This window comes from Pholcus phalangioides, unplaced genomic scaffold (assembly GCF_987345545.1).
Source record: "Pholcus phalangioides strain wild (caught in Gottingen) unplaced genomic scaffold, Ppha-v1.0 ptg000042l_1, whole genome shotgun sequence".
Classification (NCBI taxonomy): domain Eukaryota; kingdom Metazoa; phylum Arthropoda; class Arachnida; order Araneae; family Pholcidae; genus Pholcus; species Pholcus phalangioides.
The window spans coordinates 19,298,421-19,324,862 of NW_028301628.1; the positions used below are offsets into that span (position 1 = coordinate 19,298,421).

At 38.2% G+C, this 26,442-nt stretch overlaps 1 protein-coding gene across 2 annotated transcripts; it reads left to right on the forward strand.

Annotated features, from left to right (window-relative positions):
• The first annotated feature begins 2,578 nt into the window (after positions 1 to 2,578).
• On the forward strand, positions 2,579 to 25,213 carry LOC149064594 (CKLF-like MARVEL transmembrane domain-containing protein 4). Of its 2 annotated transcripts, none has more exons than XM_089254764.1 (4): positions 2,579 to 2,771; positions 18,342 to 18,518; positions 19,016 to 19,126; positions 21,195 to 25,213. In XM_089254764.1, exons 1-4 carry the CDS (start codon positions 2,685 to 2,687, stop codon positions 21,291 to 21,293), a joined length of 474 nt encoding a protein of 157 aa, XP_089110890.1. In that variant the 5' UTR covers positions 2,579 to 2,684; the 3' UTR covers positions 21,294 to 25,213. The 2 variants fall into 2 exon arrangements, with proteins under 2 accessions (XP_089110890.1, XP_089110891.1); XM_089254765.1 differs by lacking the exon at positions 2,579 to 2,771 and adding an exon at positions 18,012 to 18,235.
• The last annotated feature ends 1,229 nt before the right edge of the window (positions 25,214 to 26,442 follow it).

Sequence of the window (26,442 nt, forward strand, 5' to 3'; positions counted from 1 at the left end):
CTAATGAATTCGTTGAGCGGAATTATCCATTTCCTTCAGCCATTTAATATACCATTTGTATGCATGTCTGTCAACTCAATACCTCCTATAACTACAGCTATAGATGACTCTAGCTATAGATAGCGTTGGCCGACTCCGTGTTCGTATATCCGATGCATACGAACAGTGAGTAAGAATAAAAGTACGAAAAAAAGAAACAACCTTACTGTGCCTGCTCAGATAAGGCAAGATGAGCATGATTCCATTCCATTCGGATTTGGTCAGTCGTCTGCTGCTGTAGCCGGAAAAGATCGTTTCTAGTGGACGATGATATCTTCCTTTCTGTACAATGGGATCAGCGTTACAGACAACTGCGCGCGAGTTGTTTATCGCTTCAAGTCGCTTCTAGTAGACGACCGGACCAAGAGTGGATTCTCTCTATATCTTCCATCTTACATTGTTTTTATGAAGAAAAATACTGTAAAGAGTCCGTTATAACGGCACTTCATAATCACAAGGAAAATTGGCGTTATAACGAACTTGACGTTATAAGCGAATTTCCATTTTTTGCTCTGTCATGTTATAAAATTGTAGAAAATCGTTACTTTATCAGCATTAAAACGTCTTTTAGATTGTTTCGTTCTAATATTAATGAACGAATCTAGTCATGAAATTGATTTTTGGTTTCACAGCAGTTAATTCTATAAGATATACAGGGTTTTTCAAAAAGAATCATCCGTTTTTAAAAAATCATAGCTATTCAGCTTTTAATCTGTTTTGATCAAATAATGTATAGGTAGAAAGAGGGAAATCTCGAGTTTCACGCAGTTGCCGACAGGTAGCGCTAACGCACTTCCTTCTGCCGCTTTTAATTTATCTGTCGGGAAATTTATCTGTCCCGTAACAAATACGGGACGATTCAACGAACCTAAATAGTAAATCGACCCTCCCAACACATCGCTCTAGATCTGCGCCTGGTTATAACCGAATATCTTTCGTATCTTTAACATTAGCTATTTGAGAATCGCTTGCAAGTCACTCTTTATAGCGAGATTCTCGTTATACGACGTTCTTGTTATATCGGACTAGCACTGTACAAAATAAGATATGCCCATTTTTGCTTGAGAATATTTTTCCATATAGCATGGGTAATATAAACTAGTTGTGTGTTTCGGTTCGGATTTAAGTTGTCTATTTTGATCATATTGATATGTGAATCTCTATCTTTAAGAAGAGAAGTATTGCAATCCTCTCTCAATGCAATATATATTTTTCTTTTATTTGATGAGATTCAGTTGAGAAGTTCTGTTGAGGATTCAAGCCATTTCCAAAATATTAATAGTTTTAATAATCCCAGTATATACAGTTTTATATTTCTGAATATTTTAGTAATTTTTTTTTCGGACTTTATTTGATTGGAATGCAGCGGCTGAACACGCACAGGTTATAGAGATCTAGCGTCCATTCATTCAGTAGCTAAATACAGTGCAGTCGAATCCCGTTTTAACGAATACCATTATAGCGAAAATCTCGTTTTAACGATTTCCGATTTGGAGTTCGTTATAACGGGATTCGACTGTATATATAATTGTAAATAAATTTACTGAACAAGTAACATGCGAATAGAGGAAAAATACCCGCAAGTAAATATTTCGATTGTTAAACGCCTACCAGGACAAAAGCGAGATATCTCGGAATAAAATAAACAGATGGGGGGGGGGGGATACATTCGAGCTCTCGCCCCTTTATCCCTCTCATCGAGAAAAACGGGAAATTTATTTATTAGTTTTTTTCATTGACCTTAGCATTAGTTTTTTTACTTTCCCCCTCGCTATGGCTGACGAGTATTAATTAAGAATTAAGTATTGCATGTACGCATAGGGGAAGGATGCCAAAGAAAAGAAAGGGGGGGGCAGAAGGAATTACCTGCTCCACTTTTTTCCCTTTTATTTTCTGAATGCTAACAAAGGTACAAGTTTCTGAGATATATTGCTGGTACTTCCACCATACATGGCTCTAACTTGTTGCCAAAAACCTGTACGCAGAGGGATTAATGATCGGTAATAAAAATCACTGCAACGACATTATTTTTGCTCGATTTACAACGGGCATCCTCAATCTGTTGCTCAAGAAAACCCTGTGCTCGTTTGAGCACGCATAAAATTGCTCGATGCTCGTCAACGATTTCACATTCCTGTATTACTGATTGATACCCGGATTATAAATATCAAATTCAACGACTGATGTTGTGATAAATTTTTAATGTTTTTCTTATGAAGTGCTCTTTGGGTGCCCCTCTTCCAGGGGCGTCAAAAGTGTTTTAGATCTTGTGCAGTGAAATAAAAAAAAAATCATAAAAATTCATTATGTAACGGAAATTTTTCTAAAAACACTTCCAAATAATTTACACTATTTCAATCATAACCACGGAAGAAAACCGTTCGAGATGAAATGCAGTGGAAGTGTGATAAAAATTAATTCAAACAGCAACGTTTTTACACCAAACTTCAACGAGGAGCTGTCACGTGATGTAAGATGATGACGTGCAGTGACGTCCAACCAATAGCGACGCGTGCTCGCTTACGGATAACCTCGGGGATTGTGTATATCGGAAAACTTGGTCGCTCTGTAAAACAGCGGCTGTTCGCGTTAACCTGTTGCTCGCATCCCCAGAACTGTCAGTTCGTTCAAGAAGTTGAAAAGCTATGGCTGCCCAGGGCAGCTCCACTGGCCTCGCATTCTCCACAGAATACGTCAAAAGCAGACCCGGAATCCTAAGGATCGCGGAAATAGTAAGTTTTTCTTTCTAATTCATTCTCCTCTTTTTCCACAAAATATTTTCTATCATCTTTTTATCTTTTTTTACATTTAAACTCCAGATTCAACCTAAATAAGCTATTGATATGGTTGGGAATACGTTTTATTTGATTTTCCTAACGGATGGCGATTTACGACAAACCCTTATATTGTTAATTCACCGAATTTTCTATCTAAATTTCAGTTTTATTCAAATTATGAATTTCTGAAAAGTAGTGAGATTAGGGAAAACGCCTAAAAAAGCGTCATGTGTGTGTGTGTGTGTAAATGTGACGTTAGCGAGGCTATTAATAGCTATGAACTGCTTCCCTCGCCTTCTCGAGTAATTTTCTTACTTTATAATATGTTTTCTACTTTGCAAGGGGGACAAAAACAAGAACAAAATTGTTTTATAAGATAAGAACATTTTTGAAGATGATTTTTGAAAACATCTGGATGATTTTTCAAGATGTTGAAAATTTCGTTCCTAACAAGCACAAGCCAACCTCTTTTTCGCCAATAACGAGGGAGAATTCTGAATGTTTTGATGAATTATAAGTATATTCACTAACTTTTTTGCTTGTGAATATTTACATTTAAAAAAAGACCACACTGCCAGTCTATACTGTATGAATGGAGAAATTGAGTGGGAGTAAACATGAATTTCATAATGTTGTGTGTGTGTGTGTTTGTTGAAAATCGGGAGCTTTAAAATTGTCGAAAAGGCTCACCCGGTTTGCACACCCTCAAGCATTTGCTTTCACGAGGGACAAATTACTTGGGTTTTCTTAAAAAAAAAAAAAAAAAAAAATTCTGCTATCACTCCAGAAAGTTAGATTAGGCATGAGGAGATAAAATATATGACGTCAGAGGGGCGAAAGAGACCCTAAAAACAGGGGTTTGAGAAGACAAATCGAATTTCTTGGGAGCAAAGCGTAGGCTTTTCTCAAGGAAAAACTGCCCTGATTCATTCACAATTCATTCACATTATTTATAATTTATCATAACTATTAATTCATTATAATAAAAAAGTTAATTTTATCTATATATATGTGTATTTTTTTTCGACTTTTCCGGGATTCAACAACCCTTTCTCGTGTTGGAAGACACTCATGAAATCAGAAAAAGTTGTTATCTTTAGATTCCAATTCAGCATTCACATATAAAAAATTTTGAGCTTCAAAACCGATTTTCTAGTGTCCTGGCGCGTAGGATTTGTAAAGCCCAGCCTAAAAAATTACTGGTCTGCCCTGACTATATTCCTCTTATTTTCGAGAATTCTTATTTCTCGACATGACGAAAATTATTTTTCTCTCTTTTTTAAAACTCCTCATGACTGCAACAGAACATGTGTGTATTTTAACCTCTAGAAGAGCATAGTTTACCAACCTTTTCTGTCCCATCGCCCCCAACGAAATCTAATCCATAGGATCCTACGTTATACCCGTAGCTTCTACCGCCCCTCCCCCTGGAACATTCCATCGCCCCTGGGGGCGTTAACGCCCACGTTGGGAATCCCTGCTCCAGAGGTAGGCTACAGAGGCACACTTATGTGTGTACTTTCATTTTTAACGGTTTTAAATGATTTTATAATGATTCTTTTTTCAAGTTAAAACTTGAGGTATGCGTATAAGTGTACCTTACTCGAATAGTTCTAGTAACGATATTGACCCAAAAAGTTAATTAATTAATTTTTCAATTTTTTTTTTCTTTTTAAAGGGCATTTTGGAACACAATAAACACAAAATCAATCGAATTTTTTTTTTTCAATGGTTAGTTTTGGCTCAGGTTTAAAGAGAACGAACTCTGTGTGTCTAAGAAGTTAAGTCTAAGCTTATCTCATCAAGGCTGATTATGGGGACCGAAAAAACGATGAGACGGAGATGACCTTACGCAACACCGTCACCGAAAAACACAATGAATTTTGATAGTAAAAATCTCCGTTTCGAATAAAATTGTAACGATATACAAGAGAAAAGTGTCCGTTCCATTCTCAATCTATGAACCGGAAGTGAAATTGAATAACCAATGCTGCTGAATCAGACCTTTTGTCGCTATTATCTCTCTTATATCAGGGCTAGTAAGAATCAGCAATATTTAATGATATCCTTGAAGTTCTGATTGATAACGGAACTAATATTTGAATAGTTTCTGGAGTTTTCTCTCCAGGCTATCAGTACGAATAATGTACGATAGAATGTAATGAAATACTTTTCCCGTTAATCGGTGATCTTCAATCTCCACTTGATCGTGGGCACCGTTTATGCCCAGCATCAGAAGAAGAGCACCCCTGTTGCAACTTTTGATGAAACTGAGATCACGTAAATTTTTGAATTCAATCGCAATATGGCGATTTAGTTCGTGTCAAGTTGAATCTCGTGAACATGGAATTAAGCTCAAGGCGGGGTGAGATAGAAAAAAAGGAATTAGATGTTGACTGATCATTCAGGAAAAGTGATATGATGATAAAAGTTGACTTTTTTTTTTCAATTCTTAAAAAAATACGAATCACATCCATATTTTGACATTCTCATCTTTCAGCTTTCATTTGCAAAAATGTGTCACGTGAAACTTGAGTTGATCAGCGATTGATAAAAAATAGTACCATTAATACCTAAAATATTTTGCATTTTGTGCCTCGTGTTATTAGCATGCTGCTCTTAGATTTGATACTGTCTTGAGCATGGCTATGGAAAAATACATGATTGATATTGTTGTTCCGGTTAGAACCGATAAGGGAAGAACACGAATCTATATTCATTAAATCTTTTTTTCCCAAATTTCGGAAAACGTTAAAAGATAGAGACTTTTTTTTTTGCTCTTGAATTAATCAAAAGAAACCAAAATTGAATATTAACCGTAGCCGAAAAGGAAAATAAATAATAAGTAAAAGAGTTTATAGAAATCAATTAATAAGCAATTAATGCTATTAATCACAGTGAAAAAACTAAATTTTCTAACAAATGAAAAACACATTAGGCCAGTCGCCCACTGGAAGCTACTGGGATCGAAAACAAGTCGCACTGGTCATGTGTATGCGTAAACTACCATAGTGGTCTTGCGCATACACGCGACTCTTTTTCGCTCCTAGTATCAGACTGTATAAAAAGTGAATTTTTTTTATTTTGATAACTACACAACCCCTTACAACATGAATGACATATCTGACTACTATACGTTATTTGGATACTTTTTCTAATTGGAAGTATGCCTTCAAGATCAACGGTTCAGCAGTAAAATGGCTGAACAGTAACAGGGCCATACGCCCTGTTACCTATACACCTATTATAAATAAACCTTGTGGCTTGTTAAAAAAATTCTGATTAATGTTTATGTTTGATGTATTCTGTATTTGTATGCGTAAAAAATATTTTTTCTCAAGTCTAAAGAAAAAAGACCGCCATAGAGTAAACGAACTGAAGAGAAAACTGCTATCATTAAGAATAATTCAGATAACGGAGACTTTTCCGGTAAATAATTGGTGTTTCATTTCAATTCGATCCCACCTGTTTTCGAAAGATGCGAAGTTCCAATTACGGCTTAGGTCATTGGACTTGATCGGCGATGTTTGATTGGGGAATCGCTGAATCAAAATCATCCCCATTTCCCACTGTAGACATTCTTGGCACGTGTGGCTGACTGTCTGAGTGGTGGTCTCGTCTATCTCTTCTCCTGAAATCTTTCTTTTCCCATGAGGTGTCGCGACGAATCCTTGACACATTATTCAGCTTGAATGAGACAGATGCATGTGTTAATCACCCCCTAGTTGTAGTTTTCCCATTTGAATTATAGTATAGGACCAATGCCTTCGATTCTGAAACTAACTAAAATCCGATAGTACGCTTTGAGACACGGTTCTTGAACCCATTGCTGGTGGTGCTCACTGAAATAATCAAGAGTAAAATATTCAATTTAACGCGATATTTATTTAAGTCCACGATTGAAGGTTTCGATACTTGTGACTGTCTCCATGTTTAAGTTCACAGGTTCGAACAAGATTTATGTTCGATGAACTTATGAAATATCTTTGAGCCAACTTTCAGATACAACATACCTCCCCCCCCCCCGTTCACTATTGATCCGCTGCCCCCTTTAGAAGAGTCTATATCTGCTCATGTTTGAGCCTAGTTACAATGCCTGCTTTAAACCTAAAGGAATTCTCCCCCCCTCCCCAATTTAAAATTGAGCTCTGCCAGGATATTCGGCAGGCTTCCAGAACAGTAAGATCGACAACTGAACCTCCGAGGTCAGCCTTTACTCCCTTTGAGGGCACCCCGTACCCCATCGGGAAGCGCCCCAGTGGCGAAGTAGTAAGATTCTTTGCATTCCATCATGAAGGTTTCCATCAAGGTCGAATCCGAGGTTTAGTTCAAATCCGAGGAAAAACATCGATAATAAGTTCTTTACCTACCTGGGACGACCACCGATGGATGGCGCCTACATTTCCTACCCAACTACAATGGTTGGAAATTGCCATATGGTGTGACCAGAGTTAGTGTGTGGTAAAAGTAGTAGTATTAGTAGACCTCAGTTGTGTGTGTGTGTGGGGGGGGGGGGGTCGCCAGCGTTTTTTCAAGTCACGAGCACAGTCTATGTGATAATTTCCCAAACATTTTGTTCCATCATCCCCTACTTCAAGACAAAAATTTTTCCTATCGCGCCTCCCTCCCAACTCAAGAGCCAACCCATAGGAACTAATACTAAGCCCCATGGCTTCTACCTCATCATGGACCATTCCATCTTACTCCAGGAGGTGATATTGTCCACTTTGGGAAACCCTGATACATGCCTTCAATTGTTGGCACAGCGCTGGTCACATTTAGCATTTTACCGAGGCATGCGGACCTTTGCACGAAGACCGGACACACGCCCGCTTTCCATCTCGGAGAGATATCGAAGCGTTCCCGAAGGATGGATGTATCTGGACCACTCAACTAGGGGCGCTCATGAAAAAAGTCTCTACCCACAGGACTAATTTTTGGCACCACCAATCAGATTTTTTTGGTTGACAAAGCTTTTTTTTGGTCTTTCAACTCGGATTCGGTGCCCCTCCCAGTGCAACGCTCCATGTGGCAGCGTAGAAAGAAATTTTTTTCGGGGTGGGGGGTGGGCGGCGGCTGATATTTGGAGACTGACAGGTCACTGAACTATGCTACACACGAGCTCGATGGGCTACGAAAGTGGTGCTCGGTGGGTTATGCGTTGAGACCCCTGCTATAACTTTTTAGTTTTCTTATGATTTGATAGGTGCAAAAGCATATGCTATGCTTTTCGAGTTTATGTAAATATGGAACTTATGCAACATTAGATGTTACTTTTTGCTCATGGACCTTCGCAAAATTCTGAGGACTAGAGAATATCACTTTGCCCAACAAGGTGCATGTTGTTGAGCTGGCCCAACATAGAGCACCCACCAGAAAACTCTATCCTAAGGGTACGGAGATTAACCTAATTTATAAAAAAAAATCCACTGTAAATTTACTCAGTAAGAATAAATTATATCGCTCCTGGTGGAGAGGGCCTAAATAATACGGGAAGGGGGCACAAGAAGAAAATATGATCCAAAGGGGGCCATGGACAAAAAAAGGTTAAGAAACACTGCTCTTCTCTATGCGATGCGACAAGATTCAGGGATCACTACTCGGTTGATATCACAAAACGGTTTGGAATTATCGAGCTTCCATCTGAGTAATCAATATCTCGCGGGAGAAAACTTATTGTGAAATTTTAAGTATATAGAGCAAATTTTTCCGATATTAAATTTCAAGCTCGCGTTTCTCACGAAGGGAAATGGCGTGGCTTTTGCGGATGTGATATAACTCTTCTTCTAATGCAGGACCACCATAGGTAACATCATAATGAGAGTAAGTGGGAGAACTTGCTGTTCTCTCACAAAAAAAAAACCAATTCGCGAGGTGCAACAGGAAGGGAGTGGCGTAAGATGAATCGCACTTTTTTTTCCGTAAAGCTCGTAATACTACTTGAATGAAAGGAGGACGCATGCGCGCCATCAGCAGAAGTGGGTCGCCGACGAGCCATTTTCTAGTGCCTTGTTATAATAATAAAAAAAGACAACAGCAATTGGAGAGGCGCTTCTGAGGTATTTTCGGGTTTTATCTCTTGTGAACTCTTTTTTCGTGCTATAATTTTTTTTCTGCCTTCTTTACTTGCTTCGGCTCCTTTCTCGTTGTCATACTTCACGCAAGATTTAGGAAGAAGAAAAATTCGTGCAATTTTCCGCATACGTATTGAATTTATCCTTGGACAAATAAATTTCATCAGATGGTTTTTTGACATGAGTACAAGTTGAAAATCAGCCATCTCTAATCGAACTGGCTGCATTTTCGAAATATTGGCGCAACGGAATACAGGGCGTTCCATAAATTAGTAAATATTTTAGAAATTCATAAAAATTTATGTAATTGGTATATTGCGGTTTGCGAAAATGTCATTCTCACGAAGGTGGATTTTTTTGGTGCAAAAAAAAAAATCAATCCAATTTTTTGTTGATAGAGAGCGTTGCACGCTAGTCGCAACTGCAAGTCTAACAGTTCCGATTGAACCTGAACTTTTCTTCAATCTATTTTGTGTCCGAAACGTTTGTAGAACTTCAGCAGGTAATTCGTGGCTGAGATAAAATAACTTCACGAATTGTGCTGTATCTGCCAATTTCAACATCACAATTAAAACCTTATAAAAGCGCCAATAGCAGGATAATTCAGAATTGAACTGTTTTATAGAGGACTCGCACATTTCCTATTTGTTTTCGCACAGCGCCCTCCGACAAAAAAAATTCCCTCTTCCTGAGAACAGCTTTTTCGCAAACCGCATTCAATACCGATTCCTTCAATTTTTATGAATTTCAAACTATTTATGAAACACATTGTACACTAAACGCTCGTCTCAAAAAGTACGGTGTATGGAGTTTTTTTTTTTGTTTCTGCGGAATTAGACAAATCTGATGCTCCAATAATATTATACATGACGTTATACATACATCACTAACTCAGGACCGTTTCTTTTATCTCTAGCGCGTCAAACTTGAACTGTGACTGGCACATCGATGATATTGCATTTTGTTATATTATGATGACAATAATCAACTCAAAAATGTTGACTTTACTGAATATGCCCCCCCCCCCCTTTACATATAATCACAGCCATACAGCGAGTGTCTTCCGCTTGTTGCTCACGATCATCATGGCGCTTCGCGCTCACGGAAGCATTCAAGAGTGTTCGATGCTTGCGCATGATTTCCAATTCATGAAGTATCGATTGATACCGTAATCGAATCCACCGCCCCCTCAAATAACGGTGCATTCTAGAATTAGAATATAGTAATGCTCATGTTAAGCTGCGAGCACAGCCAGGAATGCGCACAGAATTTTTGCAGCGCAGATGAAATTCGCTACATTATAATGATGCAGTACTTCACTTCATCCCGATTACAAGCATCGTTGAAATTCTATGCACAGAGTAACAGCAGGTCCACAAGACAAAAGTAAAAGACCCGCATCCTAGAGCCGGAAGGGGGGGGGCTAAGCAGACATCTTTGATGGACTCAGGATTTTTCCCGGGTTATAGTAAATTTATTGTGTGGTAAAAAAAAAGTACGAGATTCTTCTCGGGGTCCTGTATGGAATCCTTTGAACTGAGTACCACACGTTATTTGGATACTTTTTCTACGGTTCAACGGTTCGCCAGTAGAATGCCATACTCCTCTTTACCTATGCATCCTGTATACACTGTATATTATACAGCTTGTCCAGAAAGGTCACTAGACAGTGCCGTCTTAACACATGGACCCAACCGGGCACGTCCCGGGGGGGCCTCACAAGTCTGAGAATTTGTTTTGAAAAAACTGTTTGAAATTTTCTAGAATTTGAAAGGTAGGGCCTCAGAAAAACCACATGGTCCGGGGGCCCATGATACTCTTAAGACGGCCCTTTCCCTAGAGGGGCTCCCAGAAAATTATGTATGTAAAATGGGTACTTTTTCTACTAATTGAAGTATGAATGTAGAAATGTCCTCTGCACTTGTTAATACAAGATTCCTCGAACGTCCTGCAAACGAGAGACCGGGGGTTCGAGTCCTCGTGGAGACAGAGATGAAGTTTCTTCCTTGTATAATGATCATCTCCAAAATATATAACCAGTCTTTCGAGGAATCTTGTATTAATTGAAGTATGTTTCCATAACCAGTTGAGAAGAAAAAGGCTTGTGTAAGGGCTTCTTGGACACGCTGTGTAATCTCCTGCCTTCCCAGGTCCGGTCTTGGAACGTAAATCGGTTATGACTTCATTAGCGAAGCGAAACCGACTTCTTTTTAGACACCAACAACGTGGAAAATTAAATTGGTTGATCTTTAATTGATTTTCAATTAGTGACCGCATTAATTTCCTGAGGATCAGCATCGATAGTCCAAAAATTGATCAGTTTGACCCTGAACTAATGGGAAGTCTCAAAGAGGTATGGGGGGGGGGGAAGGGAGATAAAACAAATTTCTGACAAGGAGTGGTAAGGCAAATAAGACTGGGAAATTGAACCGGTTTTAATAAGGCATATTCAGATGATGAAAAATTATTACTTTTCTTTTTTAAGAGGATTATACGAATAATTATTATTACATAAAGTTATTTTGTGCGTTCTTTTTAGCAATGAGGAATTATTTTTACATTGAAATAAGTAAATCGGATAATAATATTTAGCAATATTTTACGTTCGTTTATTATTTTAAGTCATATTACCCACCAGGCATGTAAATTTTTGGAGATTTGTCCAGCCCTGGTCCGAACCAAGTAGTAAAACACTTATTTTAGGTTACTGTATTACGGTCAAGATTATATCACACTACACCTAAAGTAGTAGAAAACAGCAATTAGTATATTCATTGTACATATGATAGGGAACCTTTAATTTATCGGCCGTACGCAGTAAATAAAAAGCCCCAAGATCCCTCGCATCAACGGGCCGCTGTGTGGTCGCGTGGGCATTGTAATGGACTCGCATCGCGAGCATTCAACGCGAATCATACTGACGGCACAGTGGTGGTCGGCTGAAATTGGTTTTCTAAGGTTTTCCAACTTTTAGATTTGAATGTGATCCATTCTCCCATTTAACCCTTTTTGAATACTACATTATGAAAAAAAATTAAGTAATTATATCATAGAAAAGTTTTGAGAGGTCATTTTAGTGGCAAAATTAAAGCTTAAAAAAAAAAAAAAAATTTTTTTTTTTTTTTTGAAAAATTTTTTTAGTTCACAAAGAGCATTAATTTGATAGCTTCTTGAAAGTTTCATCAGCACTATAAGCTTACAGTAAAAATAGCAATTCAAATATTTTGAATAACACACAGTAAAAGTCAACGTAAAAGCGGTGTTTTATTGCATTACACAAAAGTATGATGCACTAAACACTTTCACAGGCGCAAAAACATCTAACAGTTTAATTAATTAACATATTTAAAAAAATAGTAGTCGGCCGACACTTGCGCTGTCCCCGGTAATCGTAAATAGTAGGGCGCGAAAGCCCAGGTCGATAAGATGCTCGCCTAAAGTACCAAAGTATGTTTAGAGGTGGCGAGAGTTCAATACCCGGTTCGTCCTGACACAGGGGCCGCAACAGAAACGGCGACGTGATCAAAGAAAAAGATTGCTACCACAGGGAATCCCACACCGAGGGGTTAGCGCACCAACCGCTCGGCGAGTATAAAAGAGGCTGCCGTTTCGGAATCGGCAATAAATTGTAGGTCCCGGTCTGCCGCTGGTCGAGTGGTCATAGTGACGGACTAGCATCGCGAGGTCCCGGGTTCGAACCCCACCGTAGCTACAGTGGTGGTCGGCTGAGTTGGTTTGTTTGTGTGGTTCCCAACTTCGATGCGCGAATGTGAGCCGATCTCGCCTTTAAAAAGTATCGCCACAGAGAGCAACATACCTACAAATATAATTCAATCATAACACTTCATTCACTTCACTTCTGAAACATAGATGGCAGCATTGGAAAATCAGACACAACACCTAGATACGCACTCCGACTGTTAGGTACACACACACTTAAACTTCCGGCATAACTCACTAGGTAGTAAATTGCCCCAGTGGCGTCGGAACCAGGGGTGCTGTGGGTACTGGAGCCTCCACGGAAATTTTTGGAGCTTATCTGAGCACCCCCAGAATTGATTCGAAAATCAAAACATTTTACACGAGACTCAGGATGAGCACCCACAGGTTTGAAACACTTCCGACGCCACTGAATTGCCCATAAATGGCGATAAACCTGAGTTATGCTCGGTTTGAAAGAAAGGTTCTGGTCTATTAGCCCTCATGTGCACAGAAAATGACCGTGGTGCGACAAAACTGATCAAATAATCGTAAATAGTAGTTACACAGCCTTTATACTTCAAAATACCAACACCCAACAACGTATGCAAGGGATGTTATGGGGGTTATAAAGTTGGCGGTATTTTAAAGAGTACCGTCAGCACCGAAAGAGTTGAAAAAGTCTTTCTCCGCAGAGAGCATTCCTTCACCACATCACGCGATAAACAGCAATCATTTTATATATCTATTCAAATAACCTCATCATAAAAATATCTGAGAAGTCATATAGCCTACTTTGTTGTATCATTTCTTTGATAAGCGAACTTTCGCGGGAAGCCACGCTTCAGTTGGTGAGATAACGCGATGAACGCCTACGCCATATTACGCCTCGTCGAAAATAAGAGAGACAGAGAGAGAGAGGAAGGAAGGAAACAGTAAAAGAGAGGCTGTCGCCGAACAAACAAAATAAAAAGGCAGAGGCTCTAATTAGAAAAGTAGCTCACCGAGTCGCTAAAATTGGAGGGGGGAACTTACCACCAGTGCTGGGTCGGCTCAACACAGGAGTTTCGAATGCACTGAACAGGGTTAAACTAAAAATTCAGTTGTTTTTCTTTTGCACATGCGTTGTAAACAGTTTCCAACTCTACAAACACTGAACTGATGAGGACGCTAAAACATTTTCGTCGTAAACCACCTCCCTTTTCGTTAAAATACAGTTCCGACTTCCGATCCATCAAAACAATTTTTGCAGTACATTTTTTTTTCCAACTAGATTGATTTTTGAAACACACCTCGTACACGTGGCTTTGCGGAATTTCTAACGAATCGGTACATGCCGGAACGTGTTGTATGTTATATGCGTGGCACTAACGTATTGATATTGTAGGAATTGTGCTGGTTGTTGTTGGTGCTAAGTTTGGTGTTGAGGATGGTCAAATGCTTGAATGTTCATGTGATGTAAATGAAATACAGGGTGCTTCACGAAGGACCCCTAACTTTGAAAATAAATAACTCGGAAATGGTGATAGATAGAAGCATGAAACCCGTGGTATGTTTATTAAAAAAACTAACAATCTGATACAGAAACCTCAAGGATTTAGTTACAAATTACCATAAGTAAGCTGTACATAGTGGGTAATACAAGCAGACCTCGTTGCACATTCACATCAAAAGCGATTCAAAACGTGCACCTTTTACACAACACACGTCGCAAACAAAGAATGAAATTGTCAGTGACTCTCTGTGTGTTACCGGAAATCGACACACAAGCTTGACAAATAGCCTCCTCCAGCTCGTCGAGTGTTAAAGGATTGTTGCGGTAAACAATGTCCTTCAGTGTGCCCCACAGAAAGTAGTCGCAGGGGGTGAGGTCGGGTGAATGCCTTTTCCCTTAACTGTCGCATAGTTCAACGCAATAACTCTATCATCGAAGTATTCGTCCAGAAAGTCAAAAACGGCTTGTGTACGGTGTGGGCGAGCCCCATCTTGCATGAACCACGCCGTGCCTGGTCGATCGTCCAACGCTTGTTGAGTGGCGACAAATTGTTTCAAAAGCGCAATATACTGGTCAGTCGTCACCGTTTCTCGACAGAAAAAGAGCCCAATGATGCCTTTACGAGCGATTGCAACCCAAACGATAAGTTTTGGGTAATGGAGTGGTCGTGCGTGAGACAAATGTGGATTTTCGGTACCCCAAAATCGCCAATTGTGTCTGTTAACGACACCATCCAGATGAAAATGCGCCTCGTCTGTAAACCATATTCGGGCGACATCGAAACCACAACCATCAATCATGTTGAGCATAGCGAAATCCTCTCGATGTCGTTCAGTTCGAACTGGTATGGCGTGCCGGCATTGATCCTTGTACGGAAACATGTGTAATGTTTTCCGCACGATTCTGTACGTGCTGGATGGCGTGATTCCGGATTCAGCTGCAAGTCTGCGGACAGATTTATTCGGATGACGCTCAATAACTGCAGCAAGTACCGTTGCATTTTCAGGTGTAACGACGGAGTGGGTGGAACCCACATTTACGACTAACGCATCGGCCACGCTGCCTGCCGAAATTTTTTGAATAGCTCACGAATTGTTTTCCCATCTGGGCCTTTTGCGACTTGAAATCACGTTTGAAAACTTCTTGTGGCAGTAGGGCTGTGATTTAATCCATGGTACTCCAACACAATAAACACACGTTCTTCCATGGAATACATCACTTCCGGAATTTCTTTCACTATACGCCAATAGCGGTACATCGACGACTGATCGCTCTCGGCGTCTGAGCTCTCTTTATAGGAATCTGTAATGTCGCATGTGGCGCCATCTGTCGGCACAATTTGTAACTAATTTTTGCCGTGGCGGCGGGGGGGGGGGTCAAAAATCAGATTCTTACGGTTTCTTTAATAAACATACCACTGGTTTCATGCTTCTATTTACCACCGTTTCCAAGGTATTTATTTTCAAAGTTAGGGGTTCTTCGTGAAACACCCTCTACATACCGTATTCCTTCGCATCAGCCGGCATGCCGCAAAACTCGAGGATCACTCAAGCTCTTTTATGCTTCGGGTCCTGTCCGTTCCCGGCATGTCGGAAACAACGCGATTCAATAAGGAGCAGCATGGTATGTATTCAGCCAATTCAATAGATTGTTAGAATAAGTCACCACCTGGCAGTCCAGTGGTTAGGAAGCTAGCTTCTGACTGTGCAGGTCTGGGTTCGAATCCCGGGTCGGACATGGATGGCTACTAACAAATTCCCTGGACAGATCGTAACAATCTCTTGGGATTACGTGCTGATCAGGTTATTAAAAAAAAAAAGTACATTAAAGAATGTTTCAGAATCTGTGACCCGTATTTCCTGGCATGCAGGTCTCCCTCACTTTTCCCGGCATGCCGAGCAATACGGGAGAATGTGGTGTTTACGTTTAAGATTGTCTTGAAAAATCTGAGTTATTTTTTTCTTTTGGAAATTTAATGAGAAGTTCAAATTTATAGGTATTTATTATTTAAAGTAGCTCAAATTCCCACAGTCTTTAAGTCAGTTTCTATTTTTACTTCCATTGTGGAAGAGAGATGACAGAACTTTTTCTCAATTATGAAACACGCAGAACTCTTACATCAAAGAAACGCATTAGGGCTTACGCACAAAAATGCTCCGGAATACACCAATTCGTTAGAAATTCTTCAGAAGAATGTTTGCGTGATGCCCACACAGTTTCGAAATTTCATCCAGATTGAAATTTTGCAAACGGGGCCATGAGCTGTGTAGGAGGTGCGCCAAATCAGAGGTAACACGGAAAAATAAAAAATAAAAAATTTAGAAAATATTTTATCTGTGTAAAATATCCAAACAATGGATTTGCAGATAAAAATGTAATTTTTTATGCATACGCATGACATGTGTAAGCTGGTGCCAGTGACGTCGCAGCCGGGGCTGCTGAGTACCCACAATATTTTGTATCTCACGTTAGCGCATCCTAGAAATAATTCTGAAATCAATGTTTCCTACGCAAACACTTCCGACGCGTCCTAACTGGTGTGGCTTATACGCTGTAGAGGTGTCTGAAAGATATCTCTCTGGGGTGAGAATTTTGTCTCGAGCCGCATCCTTCGCAAAACTTGTTCGGTGGAAAGCTGTGTGGCGACGCCATTGCGACCACTTGAAGCGAGGGTGGAAAAATGAAAAAAAAAATCCGAAAGCAAGACGTCACATGCGCCGGAACGGGGGGGGGGGGGGCTAATGCTATCGGCCCCCTTCGCCAATGCCAATAAATTTTATGGGTGGGTAGCTACCCCCAATTATTCATGAATTCACAAAGCAACGCAACCGTCATGAGTCCCGTATTTACAGGCAGACTGGCAAAATTCAGCCTTCCTCTTACCCCCCCCCCCCCCCACCCCTGAAATTTCTGGTAAAACGTCATTGAAACGAAAACAAAAGTGACGAAAAATATATGGTTTTCCGAGTTGGTGGCTTTTCATCGACGTTATAAACAAGGTTCAGTAATATTATTCTCTATGGAAATAAGTCTGGAACGTCAATTATTGTCTTTATAACCGAGTGTGACAGTAATTAATCAAATTAAATTTCCCCTTTTGAGAGTGGTTGACTAATACAGCTTTCAGTAAAAAATATTATAGAACACACAAAATGAATGAAAAAATTTCATTTGCAAGGATAGATGAACGCGTCAAAAAGTAAATATCCAAATACGCCAATGACCTCTTCAAACAGGCTCAGCAGCCCGATAACATTACGAGCTGAAGGGAACGAACAAAAGACAGCGTAATGACGGTAATTGAACAAGACCTGCATTCCAGACTCGTATTTCTTAAAGCCCGCGTGGCACACACAGGAAGCTCTTCATTGCGAAGAAACTCCTCCCCCCCCCCTCTCATTAAAGGCTACTCTCATTAACGAGTTCTCTAGGACGAGCACTAATTAACACAATAAAAACAAACACGAAGAGTGTACATATATATTATGGCGCGATCTTGAACACAACCAAACTTAGTTCTCGTCGCACGTATTTTCTGACGATGTTTTCAAATAAGCCCAACGGAATAAATTTTCCGTTGTTTTTTTTTGAATGAAAAAGTAGCTTCGAAAAAATGAGGGCAAAGACACGGTATTTGCTATGAAGTGGAACACCAACGCCACACACATATTGTAAGCGTCAAATACGAAGAGATTGAACAAATGATGCACGGGAGAAGGTTTCAAAGAAACGACCTTCATCCGAAAAGCATCATTTCAACGTTTACAAGGCCGTAGCGAGAAGGGGGGGGGTGTACCTCAGTTTTCCCACCACCGAAAGAAATTTCTGATTACGATCCTGGGCGTTTATATGTATGGTTTTTTTTATCAGGTTATATACAACGAATATCGATTGAAGTTTATGAAGCACCAATCAAAACAAGTATGTTCAGAAAGTCATTTCGATCGGTCTAAAGTCGAAATGGATGCATCTCGCTTATAACGTTTTACCGCTTAGTACAACTCATTTTCGTGGCCCTAGCTCTTACTTCCCAAGATTTCCAGTTTTCCTCTTACCACGTTTTTTACGATGGGTTTTTTTTTAAAAACATTATAACAGGATTAACTATATCTTTTCCTCAAAAGAAATTGCTATGTTACAGTATGGTTCAAGTAATAATTATTTTCCCTTGCCGAAAATGCGAAATATTTGACTATTTATTATGACCCTGATGGTGATTTTTTGTTTTGACATGTGCTTTTCTTTCCTTCTTTATAGTGTATCGGAATTTGCGGCATCATCAGCGAGACGCAAGGAGCCTGGTGCAACAGCTTCGGAATCTACGGATTCTACAACTTCGTAGTCGTAACGACACTCATAATCGCTGTTGTCATTTTGGTCCTGTATGCCATATCACTGGACAAAATGTGTACAGTTATAAGCATACCTCTATCAGTGAGTATCGCAAATCGAGTAACAAAACGTTTTTTACCCAAATTTAGCAATTAAATTTTATCCTCAATCGTACTACCGAAAATACCGCCGAATCTCAAAACGAATCCAGTTCCTCCCATCAAAAAAGTTTGTTATAGAGAAGCAATTTTTCCAATGTTAAGTAGAATAACTAAAATGTGAGAGCTCCGGTAAATATCCCGTTTTACGGTCTCTATTGTATTTTCCTCATTAAAAGCAACGTCAGTAAATATTCGCATTTTACGGACAATTTTTTCTTTTTCAATACTCATTTGAATTTGTGATAATTCTAAAGCTCAATTACAATAAGATTCGAAGATAGTGACTTTTTTTGCTTAAAAATTGCAACGAATAATGAAATTATCCGTGTGTTTCTCGCTCTGTTTAAATAAAAAGCGTGCAGTTTTCTTAAAAAGCTCAATCTATTTCGTTGACTGGTTATGTGATATTTCATTGATTTTTTTTTCTTTTCATTGTAGGCTCTTGTGAATGACGCTATTTTCACCGTATTCTACCTTATTGCAACTATTCTCATGTTTGTAGCCATACCTGTATGTCGACATGGACAAGCTGCTAGGATAGTGGCTTCGGTGAGTCTCCAACTTTTCCGCCTATTCATGTGCACGAGTACTGTATACGGCAGGAGCTTCTCAAACCTTCCTCACCTGCGAACTCCCTTATTCAGCAAACATATACACACGGAATTGCAATAACCATTGTATAAGTTGGATAAACTTTGGTTATACTGATTTGGCACAACATCAGTATCCATAGCTCGGTGTGACGCACCGAGATTAAAGGCATTAAAAACCTCAAAACAATTGTTCATTTTAAAATTTTCAATTCTTAGTATAAATTCCAATCAGAAAGTCTAACTCCTCGCAACTCCATTTAAATGCAATTAATCGTAAGAGCCTGAGAGATTTATATAGAATAATTTAATAATAATTTAAATAGAATTTATATAGAAGTATGGCTGACATCTGAAGAAACAGTGTTGTCAGCCATACAAGTGACAGATTTTCCATCGCTGTTATACATTGTTTTCAGATAGCAATCAACGTACCATCAAACTCACTTCCATGTTGTGAGAGTTACAATTCGACAATTCGAACAAAATTACAATTATTCACATATTATTGTTTTTTAATTTTTTCTAGCATTATTTTGCATGTTAACTAATTGCGTGTTCATAGTATTTGATTAAATCACCTCCAAAGTAAGTTTGAAAGATCACTTCTTTTTTTGGCGTAATAGCATCACACAACTTGGCTTGAATATGATCATTTAGACCGGAGGTAAATTCTAATTTAAAACCACTGCGCCCATGTAGTGTGTAATTTTCATGTATAGTTTATGGACAAAAAATTACTCTTCCTACAGAACTAGAAACAAAGAAGTGAAACAATTTTTCAAACTCATTCATGAACCGAAAATGTCATCCTTGACTGAATAATAGCCATTACACATTTAAGGCTGAGAAAAAAATATCAGGATCAAATATCGTATTTGATCGACACAACGATTCGAAAAGCATTTCATTATTTCAAAATATGATATAGGACGTGAACTTAAATGTCATGTATACAAATAAATAAATGAAAACTAAAAATTCTCTCTCTCTTTCTCTCTCATTTCTGCACCAATTAAAACTGTTATGTTTAAATTTGATCGTTTTTCATGTATATTTTGCGCCAAGAGAAGTAGTTTAACGCTTCATATCACCAGCACACACAAAAGTAATCTTGAGTGAAACATGGCCACCGAAGCCAAAAAGTTTATGTATTCATGTTCTAGAGCAGTGGTTCTCAACCTGGGGCCATAGTTCCCTTGTCTGAAAGGAGGGGGGGTGGCATAGGCGAAATTCAAATGAAAGGGTAGCCACAGAGAGCTGTGAAGAGATAAAGCTTTCAAGTGAACGAAAGTGACTACTGTCAGAATCCGAAGGAGCTTTCAGTAGATGCAGGGCCTATCTGAACCTATGGGCCCATTCGGCATAACTCGGAACCTCGTGTCCATGGGAACCTACATGAGGAGATCTGGTACCATGATTTTGGAGTGAAAGTGGATGCAAATATGTAAGCTATTTCCAGTAAAGTATAGGGGGCCAGGGTTCCAGAGATTGATTTTATTTATAACATTTTTGTTCATTACAAATTTAGTTTTGACTAAATTCAATTCGATAAGTAGAAAGGGTCTCGCTCCTGTATAAGGCGTGACGGCATCTAGTTAAGACCTGTGCCATGCTAACGCATGGGACCACGCGGGCAAGGCCCGGGAGCCTCAAGAGAAGAGGGGCCTCACAAAAATGAGATTTGGTTGAAATTTTCTAGAATTTACCTGGAAGGGCCTCAGAAAAACCACTTGGCCCGGGGGCCCATGATGCTTTTAAGACGGCCCTGGTTAAGACAGGGGAGCCTCAAGAAGAAAATATGGTCCAAGGGAAGCCATGGACTAGAAAAAGGTTGAGAAACACTGTTCTAGAGAGAGCAGTAGTGCTAAACCAGGGAAACAAAATATTAAGATGCAATATGATTAGCTGCCAGTATTTTTATACTGTAGTACATTTTGTATCGATTTATGTGTTAATTATTAATTTTTCTTCTTCCTCTCGTATGTGAATGGTGCTCATTTTTTTCTTTTTCTTTGACATTTCAGCTTTTCGGAGTTGCTGGGACTATAGTAGTCGGATTATTGGCATTTGATGGTTATCAGAGATTTCGCGGAGGTTCGAGCACCACTTCTGCCACAGTGTGATGATTTCCTGCGACACTGAATTTTCAAGACTGATTTTAATTAGTTCGTTGAGAAATCTCTTTCTCTCTCTCTCTTTTTCTTTTTTTCTCGTTAATGTGAAACATGCGCATAATTGTTATCCGATCCATTTAAGAAATACTAAATACGTGTCACAAAATCTGTTTGCCGGTATTTATATGATTTCGTTTTCTGAGACTGTGACTTCCAGTTACATCCATCTTTCGGGGAGGTTCTAAATCGCATAAGTGATGGGAACCTGGGTGCATCTGGTTCTTCAGGTGCAGATATTTATATCGATGTCCCATTATTTTTTATGATCCATCGGTTTTCACTTTTTGTAAAATTTCCATTGAATAATATGTCGTTAGCTCATGACACTGCCTATTCAAATAAATATCCCTTCTCTTCCCCCGTATTTAAGGAACGTCCTTTGAAATTTTACAGCTGATTTCTGCTGAGAAAATATATGTTCATTTATAAGGGGTAATATATAAAAGACAGTAATTACTCTCGTAAAGATATCGATCAAATATTACTGAAATTTTACATTTTAAAGTGATAAAAAAGACTGCATTAAAGTAAAAAACGCGTGAATTTTAATAATTTTTTAGTTGCTATTTTTTTATGCGTGATGTTTATTTCATATTCACAGTTGCCAAATTTTTTTATTTCTCTTAAAAGGATCGACTAAAATTAGGACGGTTTGAAATCGATCCCTTTAAACTTTTACTATCATTACAAAGTGTCCTCTGATTTACTTATTACTTTTATACACGATTTTGTGTCACATTTTTTAAATTTTACCATGTTCTTACGATGGTGAATTTTGTCGTCTTTTTTTCCCCTATAAACATGTTTTCCAGCTGATATAAATTACAATCTTTTTTATTACCATATTTTTAACTTAAAATTTGCCATCAGTTTTTCAGGAAAGAAGAACGTGAGAAAATAATTTGACATTTTTTTGTGTGACATTAATTAAGCGTAATGATTGGCTATCGATTGATTTATCATCAGCTATAAAGCAATGTTCCTCAACCTTTTTACAGCTGCGAACGCTGAATGTAGTTGAAAAATTTCGCTTACCGACCGAAATGGGAGAAATAATTTGCGGACCGGCATAAAAGTACATAAATAGAAGTAATTTGCGGACCGGTTTATAAATACCTAAATAAAAAAATTAATTTGTGTGGACCGACAATATTTATTTATTTATTGTTTAATACTGTTTGGCCGAGTCCTATACAAGAGAATGCGGTGATGAACATTGGCAGAGGCAACGGCTGATGTTTCAAGTAAAATCAGAAATTGTAGTACAATCTATAATATTTGATGAGAGGTTGTTCCAATTGATCAATGTTCAGGGAAAGAAACTACATTTGAAACAATCAGTGTATGCAAGGAAGGGTTTAAGTCTTAGAGGAGCTATATGAGGGAGCTATTGTATCTCCTCTAAGGTTTAAGTGCAATCAATTAGGTTGAATTAGCAAAAAATACATGTGAATGGATAAATAATTTTGCGGACCGGCAAAAAAATAAATAAATAATCACGTACAAAATAAGTGTGATAATTTATTGAGTAGGAAAATATAAATAAATAAGAGAAATAATTAAAACGGAACAGTGAAAAATAAATAAATAAGAAAAATAATTTGCAAAAAGGCAAAAAATTTATAGCAGAAATAATTTGAGGACCGTCAAAAGTATATATATATAAAATATATATTATATATTTATATATATACATATATATATATTTTATATATATATAGACTGCATTTTATTTATTTATTAAATCTAAAATTATGTAGCGGCTACATGAATTGGGTGAAATGCTTCGCAGACCAGCAAGAAATCCCTACGGACCACCAGTTGAAGAACATTGAGCTTTATAAGATTGCATTAAACGGTTCGAACGTTGCTCTTTTCTCATCAGAAAGCGAGGAAACGACATATTTTTGGGTTGAAGTGCGTCTGAGATACTTGCATAAAAATTAGTATCTCTCTTGGCGTCAAAGTAAAGATACCCGTTTGGCGATTCAAATTCACTACAATGGAATGTTCACAATGGTCAGAAAACAATAGAAAAATATAGACAAAATATAATCCAGATCAAAAAATAATTTTTCAGTTATTATCTTGATGCTATGACTAAATAAATTGTTATCTTATCTGTTAATTGAATAAGTACCAAATATACCAAATGATGAGATTTCACGTACGAGATGATTGATAAAATAAACTGATATATATCTCAGTAAAATATTTTTTTTAATCGGTTGTTATCTAGGTTTTGTCAGATATTGAGAAAATTTGAACCTGATGATTTTGAAGTAGTGAGACTGATTCTGTGTATTTCGATAGTGTATATAACGTGTTTAATCTGAAATTATAAATGTAGTGTGTGTTAGGACCGTAGGTATTATTATACAGTTCAAGCTCGGTTATAACGATACCTAGGCTATAAAGTCAGTAAGAAATCGCGGCTAGAATTCAGACCGTGTCTGAACCTTTGAACAACACATTTTTCTGCGTGTTTGCTTTCAATGTAAAAAATGTATCAGTGTTATTCAATCACTAAATTCTTTGAGAATTCGAGCTTAATTCATCGATGAAATCGTTTATGTGCATTTAATTTCGTTAACTGTAGTAATAGAAACATTATTTTTGACTGTTTAGTTTCCACCTATTATATACTGGCAGAGATCCTAGAAGTAGTGGATCCATACCATAGACATTAAACGAGAATCATTATATCTTGAGTCTCTATGTTTGGATCCCCATCTCTCGAGTATATATATAATATACAGTAAATCCCGGTTATAACGTTCCCATTTATAACGTTTTTCCGCTTAGTGCGACTCATCTTCGTGATCTCAACTCTAAGTAATTCTCATTAAGATTTGATTAAGAGATTCCATCTCCAAATTTCTGGTATTACATGCAGTTTACTATACTATCAGTCTGTTCCCCACCTACCGAAACGAATCTCTTGCTACGGCCCTGTCTGGAATTAATCACAGCTACAATGGAATCCCGTTTTAACGAATACAGTTATAGTGAAAATCTCGTTTAAACAAACACTTTTCTAATATCCCAGATAAGTTTACATAGGAATGATGCAAAAATCTGAAGTTCCTTTATAACGAAATTACTTTATAACGTAGTGATTCAAGCCCCAGTTTGGTAGTATTGATAGACCTTACTCTAATGATACATCAGGGTGAAAAAAACAACACTTACTTTCGTTTATCATCAATACAGATTTCGAATATGTGTTCAGGTTCCCGTGTACCCAGAACATCGTTATAACTGAATTTGATCGTATTGATATCGATTTTTATGTGAATTTTAAAATTATTTATTCGCAAGAGATTTGTTATCCTTACTTAATATACAGGGTGTCCTGTAAGCCCTGATTCGGGCTTTATCTCAGCAACGGGCTTTATGTCAGCAACGTCGTAAAGCTATGGTTCTAATTTAAAGACACCAGTTTCGCGAGAGTGAAAATACAGTGTGTAATGAAATTAAAAACTCAAAATTTTTCTACGGACCCCTCCCGTCTGCTAACTTCCAATTAGAAAGTTGCTGCCCAGTCTCTCCTGAGTCAAACTAAATATTCCATGTTTTCACGTGATACTTTCGCCGAGATATTTGAATTCAAAACGGGGGAAAAGTTGGAAAAGAAAGAGCATAAACTAACGGACAAAGTTTCTTTCCCTCGTTTATGCTATGCTTTCAAGACTTTTCACAGATTTTGAATTTAAATATCTCAGTGAATATTGCGCTTAGAAGCATAGAATTTTTTCTGTTGGCCACGGGAGAGACAGGCAAAAACTTTCTATTTGGAGGTTAGAGGACTGGGGATCTTTTCAAAATTTAGATTCTTTTTATTTTATTTCATGACACACCATATGAAAGTGGTACGCAGTGATTCCTGAACACATTTTTTTTGAATTAGAACCATACCTCTATACGACGAACGGTTGAGGAGATAAAGCCCTAATTAGGACTTACAGGGCACCCTTTATACCGTACTGTAAATGTTAGATGTTGTTCGCGGGTGTGAAAACTATTACCCTTGATACAGAAATTGATGTAAATTCTTTGGAATTTTTTTCATCTCAAATTTATTCAATATAAATTGATGGAAATTCGTCTTCAACACAAATTTTAGACTGAGGCGAGAAACATTTGGAAGTCGCAAAACAAGCTGCTTGGTCTAGTTCTGAATCAAAAAAAAGACCGCCCTACAATGTAATTTTTAAACGTTCCTACACAAATTGGAAAGTTTTTAAGTGCCATGTTATTGCTAATGCTTATTATTATTATTTTATTATACATAAATTTATATATATATATATATATATTTCGAGAGTTGAAATAAATTCGAGATTTTATGTGTTTTCGTATAAATGGTGCTTTCATATACATACGAATGTATTGTATTTTTAAACTGTATTAACTTTGCCTGCGTGCAAGAGTATTTGCTGGATTTTTTTTTTTTCACTTTTTATTGTTATGCTGTTTGTTTTTATTATTATTAAATTTGACCTAGTTTAATATCTCTATTATACACATATATATATCGCTGTGTGTGTGTGTACGTGTTTTTTTTTAAATCTCTTTTACGATCACAGACGAAGTATTTCGTTCAAACGCCAGTGGATTAAATTCAATCCTGTTCCTCTATATATATTTTCTTCCCTCTCTCTCCTTACCATCGCAGAGCTTTATTGTAACCTTAAGATCGCCGCTGTGGTGGTCGAGTGGTCATAGTGACGGACTCGCACCGCGAGCACAGTGCCGTCTTAAGGCATGACGTCGGGGGATGAGAGAGAAAAGGGGCCTCACAAAAATGAGATCTGGTTGAAATTTTCAATAATTTGCCTGATAGGGCCTCAGAAAAATCACTTGGCCCGGGGGCCCATGATGCTCTTAAGACGGCCCTGCGCGAGGATCCGGGTTCGAACCCCACCGCCACAGTGATGGACGGCTGAAGTTGGTTTTCTGTGCTTTCCAACTTCAAAGCGCGAATGCGAGCCGATCTCCCCGTTAGAAAGTCTCGCCACAGAGAGCAAAAGGCCTACACCGTAACAAATATTCAATCTTTACACTTCACTCACAATTTGAAGTATAGATGGCAGCA

Bases quoted from the DNA above. Each gene is read 5' to 3' on its own strand.
- LOC149064594 (XM_089254764.1), top strand. From the start codon at position 2,685: ATGGCTGCCCAGGGCAGCTCCACTGGCCTCGCATTCTCCACAGAATAC. The intron at 18,519-19,015 runs GTGAGTATCGCA...TTTTCATTGTAG, and splicing joins TTATAAGCATACCTCTATCA to GCTCTTGTGAATGACGCTAT. The intron at 19,127-21,194 runs GTGAGTCTCCAA...TTGACATTTCAG, and splicing joins CTGCTAGGATAGTGGCTTCG to CTTTTCGGAGTTGCTGGGAC.